At 43.4% G+C, this 23,334-nt stretch overlaps 2 protein-coding genes across 7 annotated transcripts; one reads left to right on the top strand and one right to left on the bottom strand.

The window, feature by feature from the left end:
• Positions 1-44: 44 nt before the first annotated feature.
• faap100 (FA core complex associated protein 100) lies at positions 45-4,323 on the top strand. 2 transcript variants are annotated; one of them, XM_039789271.1, is made up of 8 exons: positions 45-379; positions 511-629; positions 808-1,685; positions 2,017-2,173; positions 2,260-3,193; positions 3,287-3,409; positions 3,759-3,827; positions 3,967-4,323. In XM_039789271.1, the coding sequence occupies exons 1-8, from the start codon at positions 227-229 to the stop codon at positions 4,096-4,098; spliced, it is 2,565 nt and encodes an 854-aa protein (XP_039645205.1). In that variant the 5' UTR covers positions 45-226; the 3' UTR covers positions 4,099-4,323. The 2 variants fall into 2 exon arrangements, with proteins under 2 accessions (XP_039645205.1, XP_039645204.1); XM_039789270.1 differs by having other exon boundaries at positions 46-379; positions 3,759-3,845.
• Positions 4,324-6,979: 2,656 nt separating this feature from the next.
• fscn2b (fascin actin-bundling protein 2b, retinal) lies at positions 6,980-23,131 on the bottom strand. Of its 5 annotated transcripts, XM_039787304.1 has the most exons (9): positions 22,395-22,512; positions 18,391-18,965; positions 17,906-18,080; positions 17,481-17,579; positions 16,595-17,321; positions 9,463-9,619; positions 8,601-8,722; positions 8,303-8,470; positions 6,980-8,107 (listed from the first exon to the last, which is right to left on the bottom strand). In XM_039787304.1, the coding sequence occupies exons 4-9, from the start codon at positions 17,571-17,573 to the stop codon at positions 7,902-7,904; spliced, it is 1,473 nt and encodes a 490-aa protein (XP_039643238.1). In that variant the 5' UTR covers positions 17,574-17,579; positions 17,906-18,080; positions 18,391-18,965; positions 22,395-22,512; the 3' UTR covers positions 6,980-7,901. The 5 variants fall into 5 exon arrangements, with proteins under 5 accessions (XP_039643238.1, XP_039643241.1, XP_039643240.1 ...); XM_039787307.1 differs by lacking the exons at positions 18,391-18,965; positions 22,395-22,512 and adding an exon at positions 23,038-23,131; XM_039787306.1 differs by lacking the exon at positions 18,391-18,965.
• Between the last annotated feature and the right edge of the window lie 203 nt (positions 23,132-23,334).

Below are 23,334 nucleotides of genomic sequence, written 5' to 3'. Positions count from 1 at the left end.
TGGAGGGCGGAGCCACGCTAGTTCTTGGTGGTTATTGGTCCAAAACACGACGCGCGGAACTTTGTGAGGACATCCCATCCTCTGTCAACAACCGGTTCAAGACGCGCTCAGTTTTGCCTCACATTAGCACTTGTATTATCCCTCACTTAGTTTACAGTGTTAACAGTGCGTCTAGCATTACATATGCAGACTAGTCAGTTTCTTTTTCTTCTTCGGTGTTGTGGCCATGGAAGGACGGTGTGCTGTTGAGACTTGGGCAGTTGGCTTGTCAGGAACATCATGCACACCGAGGGTCAAGTTTGGTTTGGGGACAGATGTGTTGCTCTGCACTGGCAGCGACGAGGTCTATGTCTTCAGCACTCAGGAGAGAAAACTCACGGTTAGTTGCGTTAACTCATAATTAAAAACTGATGATCAGGCATCCCAATTACACTGCAAAGCTAGATTACTGCTATAACTATGTGTCGACATGTTCTGTATGTTTGACTGAGTTATGTTGTGGTTTTGCAGGCTGTCCTCCAGTTTCCTGATCCTGTGAGTGACCTGGTTGGAAGTCATGACAAGCAGCTCCTCTATGTAGCCTGTAGGAGCGGAGTTTATTGTGTCAGTTTACAATTTCAGCTATCCAGGTATGAACCTTCACATAGGTGGTCCAGTTTTACTGCAGAACAATAGTTAAGTTTAGTCCTCTAGTTCACAGATAATGTAAATAATCATGATTAATAATTACCCTTGTATTCTAAAAACCTTGCTAAATTGAGTCCTTTCAATGCCTCTTCTTACTTATGTGATCTTTCACCTGTGCAGAGCTGCCAGCTCCCCAGCTGATGCATCCTCCAGTCTCGCCGAGCTGAAAATCCCCTCTGAGTTTCTTGTTGTTGCAGAAGAAGGAGTGTTATCAGTGCTCCTCGTCGGCTCTGTGTTCCTGACTCTTTCCCAGACAGACACATCCTGGATGTTGACTCTGTACAAATCCTCAAACTATGAAATGCTCAGTTCATTCAGTCTACCGCTGGTGTCAGGAGTTGTACGCAATGACACTGAGGGAAAGACGGCAATGAGAAAGAGGCCTGTGCTGATTTGTGTCCATTCTAATGATGCAACACCACCATCTTCATCGGAGGCGACTTTAACTGACGATCACGTCCGCCTCGAGCCAGTCCTCTTCAAGCTTCTGTTTGGGGTCGACGCCGCCCTCGCCAAGTCACCAGTCATCCTTTGTGGCCTGCCAGACGGTTGCCTGTGTTTTCTCCCTCTACGTCTCCCGGGATCGCGGCTCAGAGTCCTGCGCAGCCTTGAGCAGCCAGTCGTATTTGTTGGAGCATCTGTTGTCATGGAAAGGGGTCCGGGACATGCACAGTGTTTGGTGGCAGTGGGTGAACTAGGGAAAGTGGTGCTGATCAAAACGGACAAGGGAGGGTCAGAGGGAGGGGGCAACAGAACTGGTTTTATTGAAGGTTGTGTACCTGGGCCTGTCATGTGTGGCTGTGTGGATAAAAACTGTCTTTACTACAGCACTGGGTCAGACCTGCTGGTACTGGATCTATCTGAGGGATTATCTCGGAGAGAAGGCCAAGAAAAGGATGAGGAGACATCCAGGAAGACAGAAGCAGCCCTCCAAAGCCCCACCAGTTTAAATGTGTGTAGAGTCGCCGCCTTGGCTGAGCCTACATGCAACACTGCAGGTAAGCAGGCCCATTATTTAGGCAATAGGTATGGTATGGTTTAGTTGCCCCCAAATTCATGTTATCCTCTTCACAGAGGCCGGTGTGACTTCGACAGAAAATAATGAGAACCCATGAGAAAATAAGGGTGATATGTGACAGGGATTGATTTGCTATCCCAAGTCTCTGCATGTTAGTTGACTAATATACAAGCCAGAACAATCTCTCTTTATGCTGTTACATTTTGCATCAAGGTGTGCATCAAGTCTGCAGCAGGCAGTGACACTCCTTTCCATTTAACTTGCAACCCTTAAGACTAAACTATTTGTTTTTTCTTAATTGCTTTTACCAGGTGAAGTTCAGCTGCTGGGGCTGTCTGTCAGAGGGCAGCTCCAGAGGATTACCTTACCTGCGGGGAGAGAGGATGCAAGGTTGTCCAAGGGGCCTTCTGCTCTGGTGGGACGCAGCGTCGGGGACCTCCTGTCTGCTATCGGGGACGTCTGTGAAAGGTATACCCAACACAGTAGACGTTTATTGTAGTAAATAGTTAGTTTTCTGTTGATATACATTTGATTTTCCTTGCTTTCCTTTTTAGAGCATCAGTGCTGAAAACTGCCATCAAATCCAAAAACCAAATTCTGAGGCACCTGAATCAGGTGCTTAACATCAGCTTCCTGCTGATAGCCAGTGCAAGTAGTGAAGAGCATCTTCCAATCCAGGAGAAGCCAATCAGATGTCATGGCGTGACCAGTTGGAGCAGATTGCTTCAAGAAGACTCCCTGAACCTGACATGTGTCCTGGATAATCCAAGTCCTTATATCTTGGAACGCGGCTGGACACTGAGCATCGCTGTATTTCCTCTGTCCTATCCTCCCAGCGCTGGATGGGAAAGCTCCTCTACAAATTTTTCATTCCCGTTCCACAATCTCCATCCAGGGGAGACTTTAGAAGTGTCGCTGCCCCTAGCAGCCGCAGGCGAAGCATCCTTCCCCATGACCGTGAGCTGCTCACTCATCTTCTCACTCACAAGTCTCCTGGGAGAGGAGGCCGCAAACCTTCCCGGTCTGCAGAGTAGGTGCATAAGTTTGCCCTTAAACACACTGACAGTGGATTGGTTGCACGTCCTGCAGGTGAACAGTCCCACAGCCACCCATAAAAAGGCCACATCTCAATCCAACAACACGACAGATAGCGTCCAAGCTTTTTTAAGATCCCGCCGGGTCAGGTGCAGCGGAAGAGGGGAGGGAGGAGGAGAGAGTGCTTCAAAGCCTGAGCGAGAGTATTCAGCAAGTATCCGGGTGTCGTCAGAGTTACTGAGGGATACACTATTGTTGAAAAGCTCCGATTTGGACGCTCACATGCCAAAGTGGCCCCCTCAAAATGTGGGCCTTTCTCTGCTGGAATGGATGTTGTCTGAAGGTCCTGGAGGAGTGACGATGGGACACCAAGGAGACAAGATTGCACTCAGCAGCTCAGTGGTCCATGCTCGAGGGCCAAACGGACACACAGTCAAACTGACTGCAAAAGAGGTAAAGAATGATTTAAACGTATACCCATAAAAGCTTAATTTTAGCTTGTATCATTTCAGTCAAACAAGTAATCGTTGCTGTTTTGTTCTCCAGGTAAATGTAGAAGAGGAGAGCACAGGGAAGGAGGAGTCCCGGACCGCGGTGGAGGTTCAGGTTGAGAGCTCATCTATAGCAGCAGTGTGTGGACTGCATCATGCTGTGCTGCGCCGGGTACAGGTACAAACACACCCACTGCTAATCTTTTCAGAGAAACTTACAGTAGGGTGAGTTTTGTCTGACATTTGCAGATGTTTATTATACTTGACACAAATCAAAATTTTTTGGGGGAGGATTTTAATTACTTACTCAAAACATCTGCAATCTCAGGTTTTCACAAGTGCACACTACACAATTATGTAAAAACTGGTAAGACGAAGGGGGAAGACAGAGAAATGGGATTCAACCTTAGTGATACAATCAAACATTTTAGTTGTGGCATTGACAGTTTGGATCGCATGAGAAAGCGACCTAAATCGTTCTCTTGAATTTCCATCCGATTCATTGTCTGCTCTGTTCCTTCACACAGACTCTGTTGCAGAGGGCTCCTGAGAAGGCTGCTTCCACAAAGGAGGTCCAGAGTTTAGGTTTAAGACAGGTACTGCAGCGGGCCGAGGTAATTTTGTCCATTAGGGCTGCATTGTCTATGATTGTGTTTACGTCTAAAGTATCTTGGTGTTATTTCTTTTTTTTTTTTATTTAAACCTTTCTTCTTTGTCCTCCACCTTTCATGTCAGCACCTGTTGCAGCAGATCCAGCAAAGTCGAATCTCTGGGGCGTTCGGGGTGGGCGTGTCCACAGGGCAGGTGACCCGGTCGCTTCTCAGCGTTTACCGAGAGCTCAGAGAAAACCCCCTCCTTATTGTTTAACACTGCGTTTTGGCCGAGCCTACGCAGCTGCCATCGGCCTCGTTCAGCGTCACGTGTCCCGTCTTTGCAGATGATGCGTGGAAAATAATGTCCATAATTGTCATTGCTGTGGCAAATGTGCTTTTGTATCACTGTGAATGTTATTGTATTTGTGACTCATTATTTTGCTATTGTACATGCTCTACAGCTCTAAAAATAATAAAGCTTTAAAGCTTCTCTAAGGTCTCATGAGTATTGGTGCTTTGACAGTTTTTTTTAATGCTGCAAGATTAAGCTCTTAATACACAGCCGTGAGTACAATGAATACATGTTTAAATCTGCCGCAAGCATAATACAGGCTGCTCTGAATTCAATATTGAAAAGGAACAACATAAAGAAAATGTATAATGTTATGTATAAAGTCGAACCTGTTGTTCCTCTTGTTTCTGGATTACTAAGTACAGACACTAGGGCTAGGCAATATATCGATATTATATTGATATCGTCTTAGATTTTGGAAATCATAATATCGTAAATGGCTTAAGTGTTGTCTTTTCCTGGTTTTAAAGGCTGCATTAAAGTAAAGTGTAAGTAAAGATGTAATTTTCTGTGTTACCAGACTGTTCTAGCTCTTCTATTATTTTTACCTTTACCCACTTGGTCATTATATCCACATTACTGAAGATTATTTATCTCAAATCTCATTGTGAAGATATTTTTTTATAAGCACCAATTGTCACCCCTATAATATCGCCACAATATCGACATCGAGATATTAGGACAAGAATATCGTGATATCTGATTTTCTCCATTTTGCCCAGCCCTAACAGACACATTTTCATCATTAAGAACGTGAACGTGTATTCTCTTAATCTCCAGAATAAGAAGGAAAGGATTGCAGCAGGCAGTACCAGGATCGCTGCGCTCACCATCGCAGTAATAATGATTCCTTTGTGCCGAGCTGAAAACAGCATAAATTCCAGCTAACGTCACATCAAAAACTGAAAGCAGCTGCTCCCGCCATGACAAAAACAGTACTTATGGCGCAGACACTTCCTGTTCTTGGTCATGCTGTGGCCATCCTGTGGAGAAGAACGTATTAGTCCCAGAAACAGCAACACCGGCTCGCATCAAGGTGACATGTACACAGCAGCAGAAGCAGGTCCTGACAGGTTGGAGTGTCAGATTGGAGGCAAGTCTCTGCTTCCTGTACCGATGCTGACCTCTTGATACTTGTAGCTGTTGTACAACATGGCAGATAACAGTGGACCCTCGAAACAGCAATGAATCTCAGCAATAGCAGAAAATGAAGAAGACATTCCTCCTCTGCTCCAAACGACGAATAACAATGGAGCCTTGAAATGTCAGAAGCAATTCATCAGCACCAGCAGATGATGAAGATGGGATGAAGAAGAAAAAAACACTTCCTCTGCTCCAACTATAGATTCTACCTCTGCACAGATCTCTGAATGCTACTAACAGCAATGAATTAGAAATATGAAATTATAATACAACATTATTGTAAATAATAAAACACTTGGACAGTACATTGCTGTACATTGCTTTTGATACCGTGTGTACATTTTGCTGCTAATGTGATTGTACTTTTACTTGGGTAAATTGTAAATACAGGGTTTTTACTTACAATAGAGTATTTTTTCCTCAAGGGGAAAAATCTCAATAAGTCCTCCACCATATGGATGGTGTGCTGTTCATCCACTATGACTGTAACTACTGGTTCCCATCTTTGTTTTGGCTTGTGAGCCCATACAATTGAAGCAATGTTTACTTGTGACACCTAATCACATGGACATGTCCTGAGTATGGACATGATTGGTAAGCAGTTTAACCAAAGATATGTTTCCTAGACTGTTATTTGAATGTTTTTATGGGCCCCAGAAAGTTGAAAGTATTTCACAAGAGTGCAAAAATTACAGAGATACACATCTTTCTTTCTTATCCCCCTTTGATCATAGTGATGCCTCACATTTAAGATGGGAGCACTGTTGGGAACAACTGGTCTAAGGAGTATGCTTGTATGTGGACGTTAAGCTTCCAGTTATGTTGTTTCTTTGCAGTCAAAGGGAACAAGCTTTTTAAATTCTTGTGTACTATTGACGTCTGGGGTGCTTACACACCTGTAGTTTGGTTCATTTGGTCAGGGCCAAGGTTAAAAAAAATTATACATTCTTGTCTTTTATCTGGTCCAGTTCATGTTCACACTGGCTTTTTACAAACAAGGAGGAAAACAAGTACCGACTGACTCGCTGTCGGTCAGTGGAATTTGATTTCCCCATGTGGGTCCATGTAGTGATGATGATGCAGAATGACAGTCACCAAAACTATAAATGATTCAGACCAAATAAGTTTGACTTTGATTCCTATTCTCCTGGTAGAAATGTGAGAGTACTGAAACAAAACATAACCAGTCATACAGCTGTATTTTTGTTTTTTATCTTTATGTTCATAACAGAAAAAAAGAAATGTAGAGAAACAAAACAGGGACAAATGCAAAATCCAGCCCCTTCCAGTTGCAGGTTGGAAGGATCCTATTAGTACTGCTATAGGCTCGCTTTACCAGACCTTCCTCCTGTCAACACACAACTTTCCGGGATGGGAGAAAAACAAGCTCTGGTTTATCGTCATTTCTTTAAACCAATCACAATTGTCTTGGGCGGTGCCAAGCGCCAGACGGAGTAACGGCGCCTCTGCAAAATAGCCTCGGGAGGGAACTTGTTTTGGTGGAACATGCGTACGTTCAAAGGTTGTTTTAGTCGGGCAACAGAAAACTCAGATTGGAAAGTCTAGCTAGCTGTCTGGATTTACCCTGCAGAGATCTGAGTAGCAGTTAACCATAGTCCTCATAAATCGAGTTTAAAAATGCCAACACAAAGAAAGCCCAAGGTAACGGACATCCAGCCTAAATGAGGGACATCCAGTGGAATTTCCGGCAGCACTGGAGCAATCTCGGAAGTGGAACGTTGTGTATCTGGACTAGTACTGCTACCATGTACATGTAAGCCTACATGAGTCTCAGTTACAGTCTTCTACTGTTCCTACAGATAATAAACTAATAAACATCCTCAGACAGCAATACCATGCTAAAGACCTCTAAAAGGTGACCTCACTGGTAATGGGAACTGCGTCTGTCTCAAATGCCACCCTGATTTATTGTACTTTAAACTGGATGAGCGTCATTACACACCTGTGTTACCACTTGTTGCATTGCAGTCAAAAGTAGGGGTAGAAAGGTTTGGAAGATAAACACAAGGAGAAAGAGGATGCAATGAAAAGATAGAGTTGTACAGTATGTCACGCTGATGCTAGCTTTTCATCTGCAGGGGTTCATGACATTGAGAAATCTCCATGCATTTATCGAAAGGAGGATTTTTAGCTTCAGACTAATTAGGTCTGGCAACGGATGCTCATTGAAAAAAAATCTAAAAAGGAACAACACAAAAACTCTAATGTTCATTCACACTACTTTTTGCTGTTTTGAGATTAGGGATTAACTCAAAACATAGTTCGTCTCATCACAATTTATCTTGGCTGAATATGGTCAGTTCTTCTTGCACTTTTGCATGCCGTTTGGGGCAGTTATCGCTGGGAGTTCTCTGTTGCGACCTCTTTGTAACAAAAAAGAGAAAAAGAAGTGGGATTAAAATCAGTAGCCTACAGGCTGTAACTCCTCACTGATGAGTAACTGTCTTCCCCCTCAAAGTGCCACAGAGTTTTAACTTTAGTTAAAGCATTGATGCTGGCTCTTGATTGGTGAATAGCAGCTGATCAACTCAGCGATGAGTTAGGACTAATATTGCAATGTATCAATACTCCCACAGGGCGGAGCTGCTCAGGCTGAGTCCGTCTCCTTTCAGCGTGCCTCCCTGGTCTCCGCGCAGGTATTTGCCGTTCTTGCCACGGATGGCGAGGCGACGGTGCTCCACGAGCTCCAGAGCAAAATCCTCAGGGGCCTCACCGTCTGAGCACACCAGCCCAGCACTGTTCACGTACCAGAACCGGCCATCCACGCCTGCGAGTTTGAACACACACAGAGTAGAGCAGAGAAGTAGTAGTGCATCAGTGATTCAGAGTGGACTAACAGGAGTGTGATCAAGTAATGTGATACACGTTTTTTTTATCACCGAAACACAGATTTGTTTGAGACGGGAGCAAAAAAGAAGAAGCATGAATTTAATCCATTGTGTTTAAGTGGGCACATTCTGACCTTTAATGTGGTACGCCCCATTACTGAATTGCAGGGTGAAAATGTCGTAGACCGATCTGCTGCCATCCAGTGTGTTGGAGTTCTTGTGATGGCAGATGAATCCGTTCTCTCCTCTCAGGATCAGCATGGGTCGGTTGATCAGTTTCAAAGTAAGCTGTTCGTCCTCGCCTGACAAAAAGGTGACAGGAAAATCATGAAAACACTTATAAGAGAACACGAGAGAAGCCAGAGGGAGGAGGGACATTAGTGAAGATAAAGAGATGGGTAAAGGAGAAGAAAACATGAAATTATCTCTTACCTATGGAATCACTGACAGCCATTAGCTGGCCATTTTTCTTGGTGCAGATGTATTTTCCATTGTTAGCCTTTAGTGCCACCTTGTGGCCAAGCCACTCCACTGAAAACATGGTGTTTGCTGACCTGCAGTTGGAGATCACAGGGGAGAAAATGAGACTTTCACATAAATTATTAAAGTACAACCTTTCCCTCTGAAATGTAGTGTATAAACATATAAACATGTATACATGTATAAAGTAGCATAAAAATGAAATAAAATAAAAGCACCAAAAATTATAAGTGCTTTACACCACTGTGATTATATGTTGAGTGCACATGCAAGGCTAAAAAAATAAAAGGTACGGCAGGTCAACTAAGAGAGACTGAAGTTTCAAAAATCGTATTTGTCAAGATATGTTCAGGGGTTGAGATCATGTACTCAAACCAGTGATTTATCACTATATGTTAGCATCTTTCATTTAATGCATGCAATCAACTATCCCTATTGTCATTCTTGAAGTGTTAGTTGTCAATCACTTCTATTTTCAATGGACTAATATATAATTTCCATGTCTAACTGTCACTTTTCCTTCTGTCCTGTGACAATGTGGCATTATTTCTTAAATACACATCTGCCATTGTGTCACGAAATTCACTTTATTTCTTAAAGTATGCATGACTATTTAGATTTATATCTTGTGAACTCAGAGGTCAAAGTTTATGTGGAGAAGTGAATTAAAGTGGGACATTTCTGTTTGGATAGTGAGTTAACCATGCATATACTGTAATGGTACAGTACAGTCAGTTTCTATGTAAACCCATATATGTAAAATGAAGAACTGACACTTTCACTCTGCACAAGTGATATGAGAGCATTCACTCACACTTCAGTGGCAGAACTCTGGATGCCTCCGTGGGCCACCAGGTCCCAGTAGTTCCCTTGGCTGGTGCGGAACGTACACTTCTTGGTTTCCTTGTCGATCTCCATCTGAAACGTCTCCATGTCTGTCTCATCTTCCTGATTGGCTGCAAGACTTACTCCTGGGAGGGGCATAGCAAGCATTTTCAGCATGAAAACTTGAGGATGATTTTATATCTGGAGAAATCCATCCATTCTCTGCAGCTCACATTTTTTTACTAAAGGTCGCATATTGCAAGAAGTGAGATTTCCATGTCTTTATTTATTATAAAGCAGGTCTAGGTGCTATATAAATACTGTTTTATAATAATAAATAATAATTATTATTAAAATGCTCAAGCCACAAAAAAATGCTGACAGAATGCATGCTAAAACTATGCCTTTAAATGAGCCGTCAGGACTTCAGTTCCAGTGTGATGTGACAACTATACTATATATAGATAGAAAGTGCTATTACAGTGCTGTTACAGTCATTCCCTGGCTGCAATGACTGCTGCTAAGTGCAGAGACTCAGAGAGCTCAGAAGCAGAAGAAATGCTGACCAATCAGAGCAGACTGGGCTTTTGCAGGAGGGGGACTTAAAGAAAATAATGTGTTTTTTGAAGATTAAAGCATCTAAACATGTTCTAGTAAAAAAAAAAAAAAACTAAATACAAGTATGAACCTGAAAATGTGCATAGTATGGGACCTGTAATGGTCACTTTCAATTTTAATAATTTCTCAATTGTATTGCAGTGTTGTAAATTGCATATGTGTAATTACTGCTGAAACCTAAGGCAGCATGTCTTCACAAAAATACATCTGATTGTAGTGAATAGGTGTAATTTATGCATGAAATAAACAAATTCCTCTACAGACCTCCTTTTTTTCCTATCTGGATTCTCAAGTTGAAAACCAAGAAAGCAAAACAGCAACATAACAGCTTGCTAATCAGGTTGTATTGTTATGTTTAACTTGGCCCAGCATGAAGGAGTTGGTAATCACATTTGATCTTGGGATGTTAGGTTGTTTTAAACAGCACCCTTAATCTGACGTGCCAAGCACATACCTTCCTGAGGCTAGATACGTTTTCACTGATTGTGGTTCTGGATGCCTTTATGGACAGAATATTTATCTTAATAAAATAAATGCACTAAATGTGCCCAGAACATCTTCCAGAGACAAGCTATCACACACTATATGTGTAGAATACATGCTTCTAACAATAATATGTACTAAACAGAGATAACACTCTGCATCAAACCGAGACATCCAAACAGAAACCACACCTCTGATTACCAAACACTTTATAGAAACCACTCAGAAACCAATTATTTTAGCATTTTCATTGCTAACACATCAAACAGAATTGGTGTCAAACACGCGAAAAACACAACACAGTGACATTCTTCCGTCTCTGCCTGGCTGCATGCGTTTGGCTTCCAGGTTCCAGATGGCAGCTTTACTATTAACCTCTTCTCTATTTCAGAAGTCCTTTGTGACATTTAAACAGGCCACATTAATATTTTCGACCGTCAGCATTATCATAAATGTTGGCAGAAATGAAAACAATTGTTTGTTACCACCAAGAGACAGATTGCAGAGAGCTAAATCCCAAATTAGATTATCTCTCCCTACTTCCTTCTCTGGTCCCCCTTCTCTACCTTCCTCCCTTCCCCCATCTCTCCCTCCTTACCCCTGACCCCCTCTACCCCCACCTCCGGCCCTGCCTATCTGCCCTCTTCACAGCGGGGCTCTGATATAATCAGCTTCCAAGTGCTACCCGTCCAATCCCTCAATCCCCTCAATAAAAGAATAAAGGAAAAACAGGAAAAGACCAGAGGATTTTATGGTCCACACTTAGCGGGATGTAAAGATAATTACCAACCCCTCTCAACCCTCGAGCTAACGGAGCTATGAATGATCAAACATATGGAAAACATGCTAAAAAATGTCACTGCATTAACTGGCTATGCTGTTTTTTACATCTTAAAGGACACAACGTATACTTATGTGGGGACTTTTATTTAACCAGTAAGAACCGAATACTATTTGACAACAGTGCCTTAAAAATAAATGATAAATTAGTGCGTAACTTTTTTATAATAATGACTGCCTGTTGCCAAAAGAGTTGATACAAAGCAAATTAAGCCTATCAGCTCCACAACACTCTCTCTGTGTTTCTCAGTATGGCTATGTTTACTAAATGGTGTAGTACAACGACTTTTGCGTGCAGAAGCTTGAGTGAAGATAATCACCTCTTGTGAAGTGTCCGTTATGTTTTTTTTAAATTCTCCTTGGCTACAAGCAACTGTGTGGAGGAGGGGTGGGGGTGGTGCGTAATCAAGGAAGGCTTGTGTCATGTGGATGCAACGACAGTACTGTTGTCATTACTTTGAATTCCTCATGGGGGAGACAGAAACTACGCACTATAACTTTAAAGACTGAAACCTCAAAAATGATCAGTTAAGGGTAACCTGCAGGTGCGAAAAAATACAATTTTGTCCTCCAAAACGATCATACAAGGGTTACAAAGAACAATACAACAATGCTAAACGAGAGTGAACATAAGTCTAACAGAGATGAGACAAATGCTAGTGGTTCAGTGAGGCTGTATTTAGGTACAGTGGTGTTTTGATCTAATTTAACATAGAATGCTAACATGCTAACATGCTCGTTACAGGTGTCCAGTGCATGTACGAACAAAACTTTAACACAATTTTCTAACTAAACTGATTATACTGAATCAACATTATCACTGAACAAGAGTTCCTCATCTGAAGCGGTTCTATTTCTGGAATAACTAAGACTTTCAGGGCATCCATTAGCGTTTAGAAGTCATGGCGCCTCCTTCCTATTCTCCAGCCATGGTCACAACAGCTGAAGACCAAGCTTATTCAAGGAAAGTGCATCGCTATTGAGCTCTTCTGGCTTCCCAAGTTGGAAATGTGGCCAGGGATACTATTTGGTGTTTATAGCAGCAAGCTTGAGGCAGTTGAGATAACTATATAAGGTTCCCTCATCAGTCCTAACTTCTCTTGAGGCCGCTACTTGGACAGTATTTTGACGATTGTCCCATTTAGAGATCATTTTGTCTGAGCTAATCTCGTCAATCTCAGGCTCCAGTTCTGCTTTTGAATGATCTGAGTCATAAAATGCACAAAAACGTATTCCTTATCACCAGATCATCTCCAGATCTACGGCCATCAAAACCCTCCAATATCAATTAAACTGCTGCTTTGCACTATACCTGACGATAATATCATTAGATATGCAGATATTTCGCCATTAACAAAAGTTTTGGACAAATTAAACATATCATAAGTAGATGGCGCTATTTATATATATTTCTAAATATATTTCAGTCTGGACCAAAGTGGAGGACTAACCAACGATTGACCAACAATGCCATCCCTAGAGCGATGCCGCTAACATGGAAACCAAATACAAAGATATTGTCTGGATGTCCAAAGTGAGGTCAACTCAGATTTCTTCTACAATTCATGTTGATGTGTTCTTAGGGCATCACAAGTAATAAACCTAAGTTATGCAGCAAGTGATTTAAGACTACTGAGGAATGCGTGCATATTAATGACATCTGCATAATTCAACATGCACGTACACGTACCAGTTTGAAGGGCCTGGTTACATTTGTATACCAGTTGTTCAGCCTAAGCTCGTGGTTCATGGCCGTGTGAATCCCATCTGTTTTTTAGATTCTTTTGGGGCACTTTGCTTTAATTTGATATCTGACCGTAGATACAGACTGGAGACGAGGGAAAGGGGATGACATGCGACAAAGATGTCATGGTTACTAAGCTACCGGGACACTTTAATCACATCTTATTCACACCCGATAAACTAGGAATCATGAGGTCTTACAACTGGTAAAATTATCATTGATCTTAAGTGCATTTGAAGCATAAATTTCCCCCCCCCCCCCCCCCCGGCCCCCCCCCCTTTTTTCCTCTCTATATCTTATTCTCTCATCCCGACTCAATGTCTGCTTGCCCCTCTTCCCTGTCCTTCCCCCCACCCCACCCCCCCGCGGCCGGGGGGGGGGCGCCCCCGGTGGCTGTGTGAAAAAAAAACTTACAGCATCCCCCCCCCTATATGAAGGGACAGTGAATAGATGGATGTTGATGACCATCCGTTTTCACAGCAGTTGGAATCAAAAGGTGTTGTCATCATATGCACGGTACACCTTCTGATCAGTACACTCCCTGGTGCATCTACAAACACAATCACAAAAAAACACATTTTGGCTCAGACCCCATCCAGCTCCACTTTCTGGCGTTGTCCTACCTGCAGGCTGCAAGTGGAGCAGGCCTAACTAATCCATCAGCGATAGCTGGCTCTGACATCTATTATTAATGGTAAGATGATGCCACTATCCCCTAGTCCCTTATTTTCCTCTTTCTCCCAAACCTTCATCCTCCACAACTGCATTTTCTTTTTTTTCTTTTTTTATTTCAGTCCATTCATTATTTTCAGTTTATCTGTTTCTGGGACGGATCATTTGTGTATGTATGTATTTATGTGCATGTCTTCACATATGTTAATGGAAAGTTTGGACTATTATCTTTTTTTCACTTTCAGGGCAGAGTGGGAGGTGATGACACACATGATGGCAGATCATCTACATAACACACACACACACACACACACACACACACACACACACACACACACACACACACACACACACACACACACACACACACACACACACACACACACACACGGCAATAAAGATAAAATAAAGATTATCTCAGGGCACAGACAGACATTTCTGCATTCCATTGCTGTTTCGTTAGCACCTTTACAAATATATTCATGCTACCTTCTTCACAGTGACCCTATTTTATTACTAACCCATTCACTGCATTCCTACTCACTTTAAAATAGATAGCGTATGTGACTCCTCTGCGCTAAATGGAGCAGGAACAAAGGGGCTAATATATGTGTAAAGACACAGGTGACATTAAGGAGGATGAAGAGCCCACCTGTCTCCACACATACTCCCATTGTCCTCAAGTCCTTTGAGAGTTGGATCCTCCCTTCTCTGCTTTCCATTTTCCTCTTTATCTCCTTTAGTAATCATGTTGAACGCAGGGGTAGAAGGTAACAGGGTATATTTACCCAAGTACTGAAAAATTCTGGGGTACTACTGTAGCATAGAAGGATTTTCCATTTTTTACTTTTTTCTCATGTTTAGTCCAACTCAACAATTTAACCTTTCACCCAATATAGATTCTTGCCTTTAACAGTGTGTTTGCTTGCTGAGTGATGTGCTGGGGGTAACTGGGTTGGATTAGCGGGTTAGAGTGGGACCCAGAGGGGCAGAAGCTTTGGCCCCAGGTGAGAGGCAGCTTGGGTTTCTGAAAGCAGACTCTCCCTTTGCCTTCCAGGAACAGGGGCCAACTTCATCAATAATTCAACATACCTCAACTCACCACTCGCTGCAGCAGGATGGTATGGTTATGTGTGGGTGAGTGTGTCGGAGAAAGATGAAGCTTTTGTTTGTGCAGAACAAGTGTAGGAAGAGAGAGGGAGAAAGAAAGAAAGAGACAGACAGTAACAGAAAAATGTGAGCATGCTGCAAGTATTTCTGCCTGTGCATACATTGGTACATGAAGCTGCTCTATATGCGTGTGTTTTACTGCACCACATCTTTCCTTTCCCCAGTTTACAGTGCTCCCAGTCGGGTTTCTGTCTGAAGCTCCCACTGCTACCCAGGAACAATGAGCAGGGAGAGATTCAGTTACAGCCCCCGAGGCTGAAGTAACTCAACCCTGCAGACAAGAATCTGCAGCCTGCGGATGGGTGTCATGGCCAAGTATGCTGACAAGCATTGTATGTGTATGCTAATCCACCCCAAATCCAGTTTCAAATCAAACCAGCAAACCATTCACCATCAGCAACTGAACACTTGTCCAAGTCCGTCTAGTGCACTTCTGGTTACATGAAACGTGATCTTCACAATTACAATTTTTCTAGCTTTTACACTGATCAAGAAATTCAACCTAGTTTTTGAGTAAAAAAACAACTTTGAAGCCAATGTGGAGCAGGTGTAATCCATCAGTATAGTAGTGCGGTGTCGTGCCTGCATGCTGATCAAATAACACACTCCAACGGCCCTGTCACAAGACCGAAGAGTAAATACATAATACAGTATCAACAGAGAATTACTGCACAGCCTATAGGTTACAAGCAGCTGTTTCAGGAAACCCAAGGGGCAAAAGAGTAGTGTTAACACAATTACCTAACAAAGCCAGGAGGAACATTTGAGAGGGAATGAAAGGGGATTTTCGAAAAGACCATTTATGATAAATTATTTGGCCAAACTTTCTATTATATTGAATGTGCTGCATTTTATAAAAGAGTATCCACCATTCCAGTAATACAACACCGTCTCTGACAACATTAAAACTCATTCATGAAAACTCATTGCAAATTGTTGGTGAGAAATATATTTCTGTAGTTATTCTCAACATAGGTGCCTAATAAATCTGTCACAAGTGCAAGACTTAATACCGACTGTGGACCAGCCTAAATCAGTTGCAGGCCTAAAACAAATGACGTGTTCGTCTCAGGTCTCCCAGATGAGGCTGATCGTCTTCTATATCAGCCTCATCTATCTTGTTTTCCTACAGAGATGCAACTATCCAATGTGATGTCAATGCATGGTGGTGTGCAGACTACATTACCCATTCATACCATGCATCCCTTATCAGTTGTGAATCATTAGTGAGTGGCCCATTTCCTCAACCATGCATATTCAGCATGCCCACAAGTTACTTCATGTAAATTGTAAGCTCAGTTTTCTGGGGGCGTATCAGTGCACTGCATGTACTGTATATGCTAGTAGTAGTAACTGTAGTTGTAGTATTTGTTGTCTCTCTGCTTCATTATATATATGTGTAGGCCAGTGTGTGTCCGCTACAGGCTCATGTGACCACCCTCAGCGGCACATAAGGTCAGACTTCGGCCATTTAATCAGACGTTCCGTGTCAGGCTTTAGGGAACTTAGGAAGATGCAAAAGTTGTGGCTTGTGTATGCATGCAAGGCCCGAAGGCAGAATCTCCTGCTGATGACGTGTCTGTGTTTTTCTTACCTTGTCTTATGGAGACATATCGCCCATTGGCGGCCATCAGAACCACCTGTGGATGGCTCTCCTCTAGGTCAAACAGTTCATCTTTGCCCGGCTTGGAGCACCGTCCAGACCTCAGGGTGCCCGTAGGCCCCATGGGAGACAAATACTTCCCCTCACAGTCTTTAAAGGCCAGCTTCCCACACTTCAGCTCCAGCATGTACGCCGTGGCCCTCCCACTCTGCGTCAGGAGCTTCCCATCATTGCTGAGGAAGCGGCTGTCGCAGGTCTTAAGGCAGTACTTCCCATCCAGGTAGACAAGTGTCAGGAGTGCTGCCACACCCCAGGGAATGTTCATATCCACAGCGATTTCCCCATCCTCCATAGAGAGGTGGGCGTAACGCTTGCGGGCCACAGACAGCAGGTTGGCCTGCGGATGGAGAGCCAGGTGCACTGCCCACAGCTCGGCATCTGTGATTACCTGGGCAAAGCAGGACAGGTAGTCCCGAGAGCCACCGAAGAAGCGGAGGTGCTGCTCAGACTGCAGGGCCCAGCGACCGTCTGATTGAGCCACGATGAGGAAGCGGCAGTCAGAATTGTGCCCATCAGACTCACAGGTGACTTTGCCATCCTTGTCAGAGGCCAGGTAGCGTCCCAAGTGGCTGCGCAAGTAGACCAACTGGGTGTCCTGAGAGTCCTGCTCGAGAGTCCATATTTGCTTCTTCTTCAGGCTGGGTGCTGACGCATTCACCTGAGACAGAAGGGAATGTTCCAACATAGAGCATGAAGGCTTTTTATAATGTTCTATATGTACAACAAATCTGACAAGCGCATGCCTAAAAAGAGACACCAAAAAGCGTGCTAATATATTACAATTACAATTCTTTTATGTTGAATGACATGTTTGTACCTTGAAGCCAAAGGCCTCAGCAGTGAGGTAGCGACCCTCATGGTTGATTAGACCAAACTGTAACTTCAAGGGACGGTTCCCATTAGCAGGCATCTTCACCTGTGGAATCAGAAATGTGGGAGACAAAAAGAGAACAAGAAGTGAGGCAAGTTAGGGGGAAAGAGTGGGAAAGGAGAAAGAGAGTAGGCAAATAGACCTGACATGATGCAGGAGTGAGGGGTATGCATAAAGGGGGGTTATTTTAAAGAGGTGCGGAAAAAGGAAAGGGATGAAGTCATGGAGAATGATGAAATGAGAATGTCCTAAAGACAGGAAATCAATTCATTAAGGTACAGTATATAAAGCACTCCCAAAACCACAAATTCCTTCCCCCGCCCATGGCTTCATTATACATTTTTCCAGCTACAGCCTCCTAATTCACTTACTGTGGTTTTGTGGCTTCCCCTCTGCAGTTTCTGCGGCTGTAATTCCAGCTCCCAGATTTAAGAGGCTTCTTTCGCCAAGCGTCCTCTTGTAATTCTCTCTCTCTCCTTCTCTCGCGGGCTCTCACGTTCTGTTGATCAGGTCTCCCGGCTCTCCTCCACCACTGCCTCTCCCCATCTAATCAGGCAGCAAAGACTTGAGTCAACCTTGATCTCTCTTTAGTGCGGAATCTGGCTTCAACCTGTCTTTCACTGTAGACTAGTTTTGTTCTCGACTGCTTATCTCCACTTCTGCAGCCAAAACCTCTCCTTCTCTCCCTCTTGTTGAACAGTGCTCTCTCGTCCAGCCTCACTCCTGTTCTTGCTTGACTTGTTATTCACCCCGAAGACTCAATCACCTGGTCCCCCCCCTGACTAGCTTTCCTTGGGGTTTTGTCCTTGTCCCTTCTTTGGCTCCACTATCTTTGGATCACATTGAATACACTGACCTTCTTCTTCACTTGCCTTGAAGTCCAGGTTCCTCGTTTGTCAGACAAAAGTTTGATCAGTGAAAAAGAACTTCCTCAGCGGTTCTGCAAATTTTATGGTAGTGCATTGAAGGACTCCTTCACTCTTCCCCTAAACATAAGCCGTCCATCACAGTTGAAGTCAGCAACAAAGGGTGCTCGCCTCTGTAGTCTTAAGCCTCTCTCTGTCGCTTTTTCCTCCCATCCTCTCCTTCTCTCCCTTTCTCTAACCTGCCATGTGTATAATCCTACCTTTTTCTGCGCTTTATTCTGAGCTCTGCACTTCGCCTCTTTCTGTGACACATAAAGACAGGTAAGGAGAAACAATGCACACACATACACACATGCACACACAGCGTCGGGTAACCAGAGCCCTCCCTGTGCCTTTGGGGTAGTTGCCTGAGTGCGGCTCCCCTTACTTGCCTATGCTGGGGGTTTAGTTACGCACCTTCTCTGATTGCAAGCTCTCTGGGTCAGTCCTAATGGGAAATGTGTCTGAGAGGCCGACATTACATCCAAATTTGGGACACAAGCAAAGGGAAAGGAGATGGCGGGTGCTGTAAAGGAAACAATAATAAGCTAATCAACATATGGGGTTTTGAGTGACTGTGTGTGTGCAGCAAGTGTGCCTGCATGTGTGTGTGTGTGTGTATGTGAGTAATCAACCTTGCCAATCAGCCTATTATAAGTCTTCTTTGCAGAGTAAACAGACGTGTCTGTTCCTGAATCCATCTAATCCTCAACCCAATCATCCCAACCTGGCTAATCTACCGGCACGACCCCTCACCACTCCCACACCCACACACACACACACACACACACACACACACACACACACACACACACACACACACACACACACACACACACACACACACACACACACACACCTGCTTGTCAATGGCTATAAACACACAGATATAGACTCACTGACCCACAGCAACATGCGTGTCATCATCACACACAAACAAATACACACAAAGGTCAGAGGAGGGTCCCAGGGTTCATAATGAACACCACCCATCTAAAGATTTACTCCTCCTGACCCAGACTTGAACTGCAGCGCAAGCAAAATGTGATAAACAATGCGTGACACACACACACACACACACACACACACACACACACACACACACACACACACACACACACACACACACACACACACACACACACAGAGTGAGTGTGTGAACGCTAAACAGATGGACATCCCCCATTTCTGAGACGCTGACTTTACATTACAAAATGCTTTATTTGTCTGAAATTTGAAGGCCTGGAGATGATTCATATCTAAGCTGATACTCTCACGCCATATATTTTTTAAGTATGGCCAAATGATTATGAAAAATGTGGACTCTTCACATCAGTGATGAAGAAATTCATGTCAACTGTTGATATCTAAATGAAAATAATAACACATAATGTCATTCAAAAACTCAAAATAGCATATATATTCAGTAGCAACTAGTACAATTTCAATACTGACAAGTAGTTGATAGTAGTGATAATGTAATCGTGACACACACAGTCAGATGTGAACCCTACAAACCAACGAGTCGTCTAGGTTTTCTTTCAATATGTACAATTCATTTGACTTGACACGTGCCATTTAAACTCAGACAATAAAAAGGGACATTTACCAGCATTAGCAGGGTACAATAAGGTTGTACAATAAAGTACTTTATGTAGTCCATCAGGACATTTAAAAAACTCTGTTCATAAACACAGTCAATAATGTGGATAAATCACTTCACTACAAAAAGGTTCACTCTGCTTCTCAACTTAGGCAAGCTATCTGATCTCCTATTGGTAAGAGGAGCTGCATCGTGCACGTGTGCATATGTGTGTGACAACACTCCTTATCTTTAAAATAACACATAAATTGGAAATCAGATCGTCACATTTCCCATGTCTGAAATTCTCATCAGGGAAACGTGTCCTCTCTTTCTTTTTTTTATATAAAACTACAAATACAATACACATACACACACACACACACAAAATACACTGCAGAGAGTGGGAGAGAAAAGGAGACAGAAGGAGCAGACAGACACAAATCAAAATAGTCATATGCTGTTATTGTTATCATTGCTATTATTTTCATTACTATCACTATTATCACTATTACTGTACTTCCTCCTCATATGTGTCCTATCCCACGCATCATTAGCTCGCTCTCTGTGGCCCCCGGGGGCTGCGTCATCGTCTGCTGTTATGCCGGCACTCCTGCTGCCGTCGGCGCGGTGACGCCTGTCGATAGTCAACCAGATGTTTTTTTTTTTCATCCCTTATTCTGGGACGGCGGCTGTGCAAGGTTCACCGTGGCAACCCTGGAATGGTGCTTTAGAAGCCATTACAGCGGTCCTCTGATGACACTCAAATAGCTATCATTACACCTCCTCCAAGGAGACACAGAGGGAGGAGGGGGGAGGGAGGGAGGGAGGTGAAAAGGGAAGGGAGGGAGGGAAGAGGGAAGGATGGATGGGTGAATGCTATAGGAGGAGAGGAAAAGAGACAGTGGAGGAGAAGATGAAGAGCGAGGAGAAGGGGTGGAAGAGAGGAAAGGTGACCAGTGGGAGACGGGTTAAGGGTGTAGGGAGACGGAGGGAGAATCTGCAAATTGCACAGGCAGACAGGGATGGGAAACCACGTTAAAGATATAGAAGGTGCGTGGAAGAAGGGATGAGAGGGGAAGGGAGTGACTGAGGGAGAGAATGGGGAATTCAAAATGACCGTTCTGAGTTAACAGCCTCCAGCCTTTTTCTACCCTATTAAGTTCTATTCTGCCATTACTTGGGACTGCGGGGGGCTGCCTCATACCCCACAGTGCCCCCCTACTCTTACAGACACCCTCTCCCTCCACACACATATCCACAAATACACACTCCCCTCCACACTCTTCCTCAGTTTCCTCCTCCAGTCACCCTCTTCCCCCTTTATCCCCCCCCACTTTATCTCCCCCCTCCTCTCTCTCTCGTCTACAGTTCAATTCCAGAGGTCGTGAACTGAATAAAAGAGAGATCACCTGGCTCAATCTTTGAGTCCACTGGCTGTTCTTGTTGTTGCAAAAAGCAAGCCCAAACAAGCTGTAAGGGCTTTGTTCACTTTCCATCCTCTCTTGCCTGACATATTATCAATCTTTGTTTTCAGTAACAATCAACTTGTATTAGGAACAAAATGTGTACTTAACATGGAAACCTTTTACTCAGTTCAACATGACTATAAGGGCCGGGTTATGCCAAAAGAGAACTAGTTTGTGTGACGACCATGTCGTAGAATCAAAAGGAAAAGGGAAAGGAAACGGGAAACCCCACACTTTGTTGCATATAAACTTAAATCCTAAGAACTTGTTTACCCAGAAGTCCCTGTCTTGTTTTTTTTTTTAGGAATACACAACTTTTGCAACTGAAAAAAGAAAGACATGCATTTTAAACATGCATGGGGGTAAGAACAGGTGAAAATAAGTCAGAGGATGCTGCCCCGTACAAGAGCTCAGCAACTAACTATCTGACTACAATGCCAGTGAATGAAGGAGGACTTGTTTCAATGCAAATGAACCAAACACACACTCACATACATTTTAAACTGCTCCCAACATGAAAGCTGAAAATGTGAAATATGTGAAACCTCTGTGTCCATCAACTTTTTCTTACCACCTCTTCCTCCTTCCCTAATCAACACTCCATTTGCATCTCAGACTTGACCCAAAAACAACAATGGTAAAACAGTTTCTCCATTATATCCATGAAAAGCAACAACAGATTCCTACCATGCAGAACGTAGGGTCACTGCGTAATAAATGAGTGCACTTTCACATGTTGTGCCATATGATAAACATGTTTTGTGTCTTCCATCTCAATTAATCTAAAAAACAATTATCCAATTAAGAACTGCAATAAGAAAACAAACATTTTAATCGCCGTTTTCTACTCTTTATGCATGTTGAAACAGTTGCATCCTCACACACGTTGGCCTGGCATACTCACCGTTGTAATTCCCAAAACCACCACTGAGAGGCGGTGTTAGCCTTCTACATTTGCTCCTTTATGAGAACCTTGCCTAGGCCTATATATTTTTTGGAGGTTAAAAAAAGAGAGAAGATTGATGCTTGGTTTGTCAGTGTTGGTGCCTGTGTGACTGCATAGCGTAGGAGGGAATGACTTTAGTGCTATTTAAAATGGCAGCTTTTAATGTCTACTGCTTTTTTTTCCTTTTTTTTTGGGGGGGGGGGACGACTTTGTAGAAACTGAAAGGCGTCAACAACACGTGCAGATTTATCAACTGTAAAACATCAGTGCAATTAAAAAACGAGAAAGGAGGAGGGGGTGGAGTATTTCCCCATTTTCAATCATTTCCAGTCACCGTAGGCTACTGGAGTCTGTTTCTCTGCCATGTAATGCTGGCTGTAGGCTACATGGCATAACAGAAGCAGGTTTGACCCACAATTTTAGAGCCCAAATGTGTGAATGTGGGTTATACCTCACTGCTAAGCATGCGTTTCTCATGTGCTTTTAATCCCATTGGTTTTCTCGCATGCTGATTTGATTATGATCAGGGCAACGCGCACGCTTGAAAAAGCTGCAGCGCTGCTCTGGTCGCCCCATGTGCTCCACTAGTTCAGTATATTACCCTTGCTTTTCTTTAAATGTGTCTGAAACGAGGCTTTGAAACAGTCCGGATTAACTGATGTATCGCGTTTCTAAAAACAAACCGCCTCTGAATCATTCATTAATTCACATTTGACTATTACAGTCAGGGTTTGTGTTTTATGGGCAGAGCAGCTCCTTCCTGTGTGTGGTAGGAAAGAGTTAACAACGGGCTAAACGTGCTGAGTGAGGGGGCTCTGTAAAACGCAGCGAGCCAATCCGCGTCAAGATTAACACCTTACGCGGCCGTGATTGGCCGAAAGCCTGGTGGTTGTTGTTT

Source organism: Perca fluviatilis, chromosome 21, assembly GCF_010015445.1.
Source record: "Perca fluviatilis chromosome 21, GENO_Pfluv_1.0, whole genome shotgun sequence".
In the NCBI taxonomy this organism is placed as follows: domain Eukaryota; kingdom Metazoa; phylum Chordata; class Actinopteri; order Perciformes; family Percidae; genus Perca; species Perca fluviatilis.
Note: the sequence above shows the minus strand (reverse complement) of the source record. Positions and strands in the feature narration are given on the sequence as shown.

Bases quoted from the DNA above. Each gene is read 5' to 3' on its own strand.
- faap100 (XM_039789270.1), top strand. From the start codon at position 227: ATGGAAGGACGGTGTGCTGTTGAGACTTGGGCAGTTGGCTTGTCAGGA. The intron at 630-807 runs GTATGAACCTTC...TCACCTGTGCAG, and splicing joins TTACAATTTCAGCTATCCAG to AGCTGCCAGCTCCCCAGCTG. The intron at 1,686-2,016 runs GTAAGCAGGCCC...TGCTTTTACCAG, and splicing joins GCCTACATGCAACACTGCAG to GTGAAGTTCAGCTGCTGGGG.
- fscn2b (XM_039787307.1), bottom strand. From the start codon at position 17,573: ATGCCTGCTAATGGGAACCGTCCCTTGAAGTTACAGTTTGGTCTAATC. The intron at 8,471-8,600 runs GTAAGAGATAAT...CCTTTTTGTCAG, and splicing joins GGCTGTCAGTGATTCCATAG to GCGAGGACGAACAGCTTACT. The intron at 8,108-8,302 runs GTCAGAATGTGC...TCAAACTCGCAG, and splicing joins TGGGGCGTACCACATTAAAG to GCGTGGATGGCCGGTTCTGG.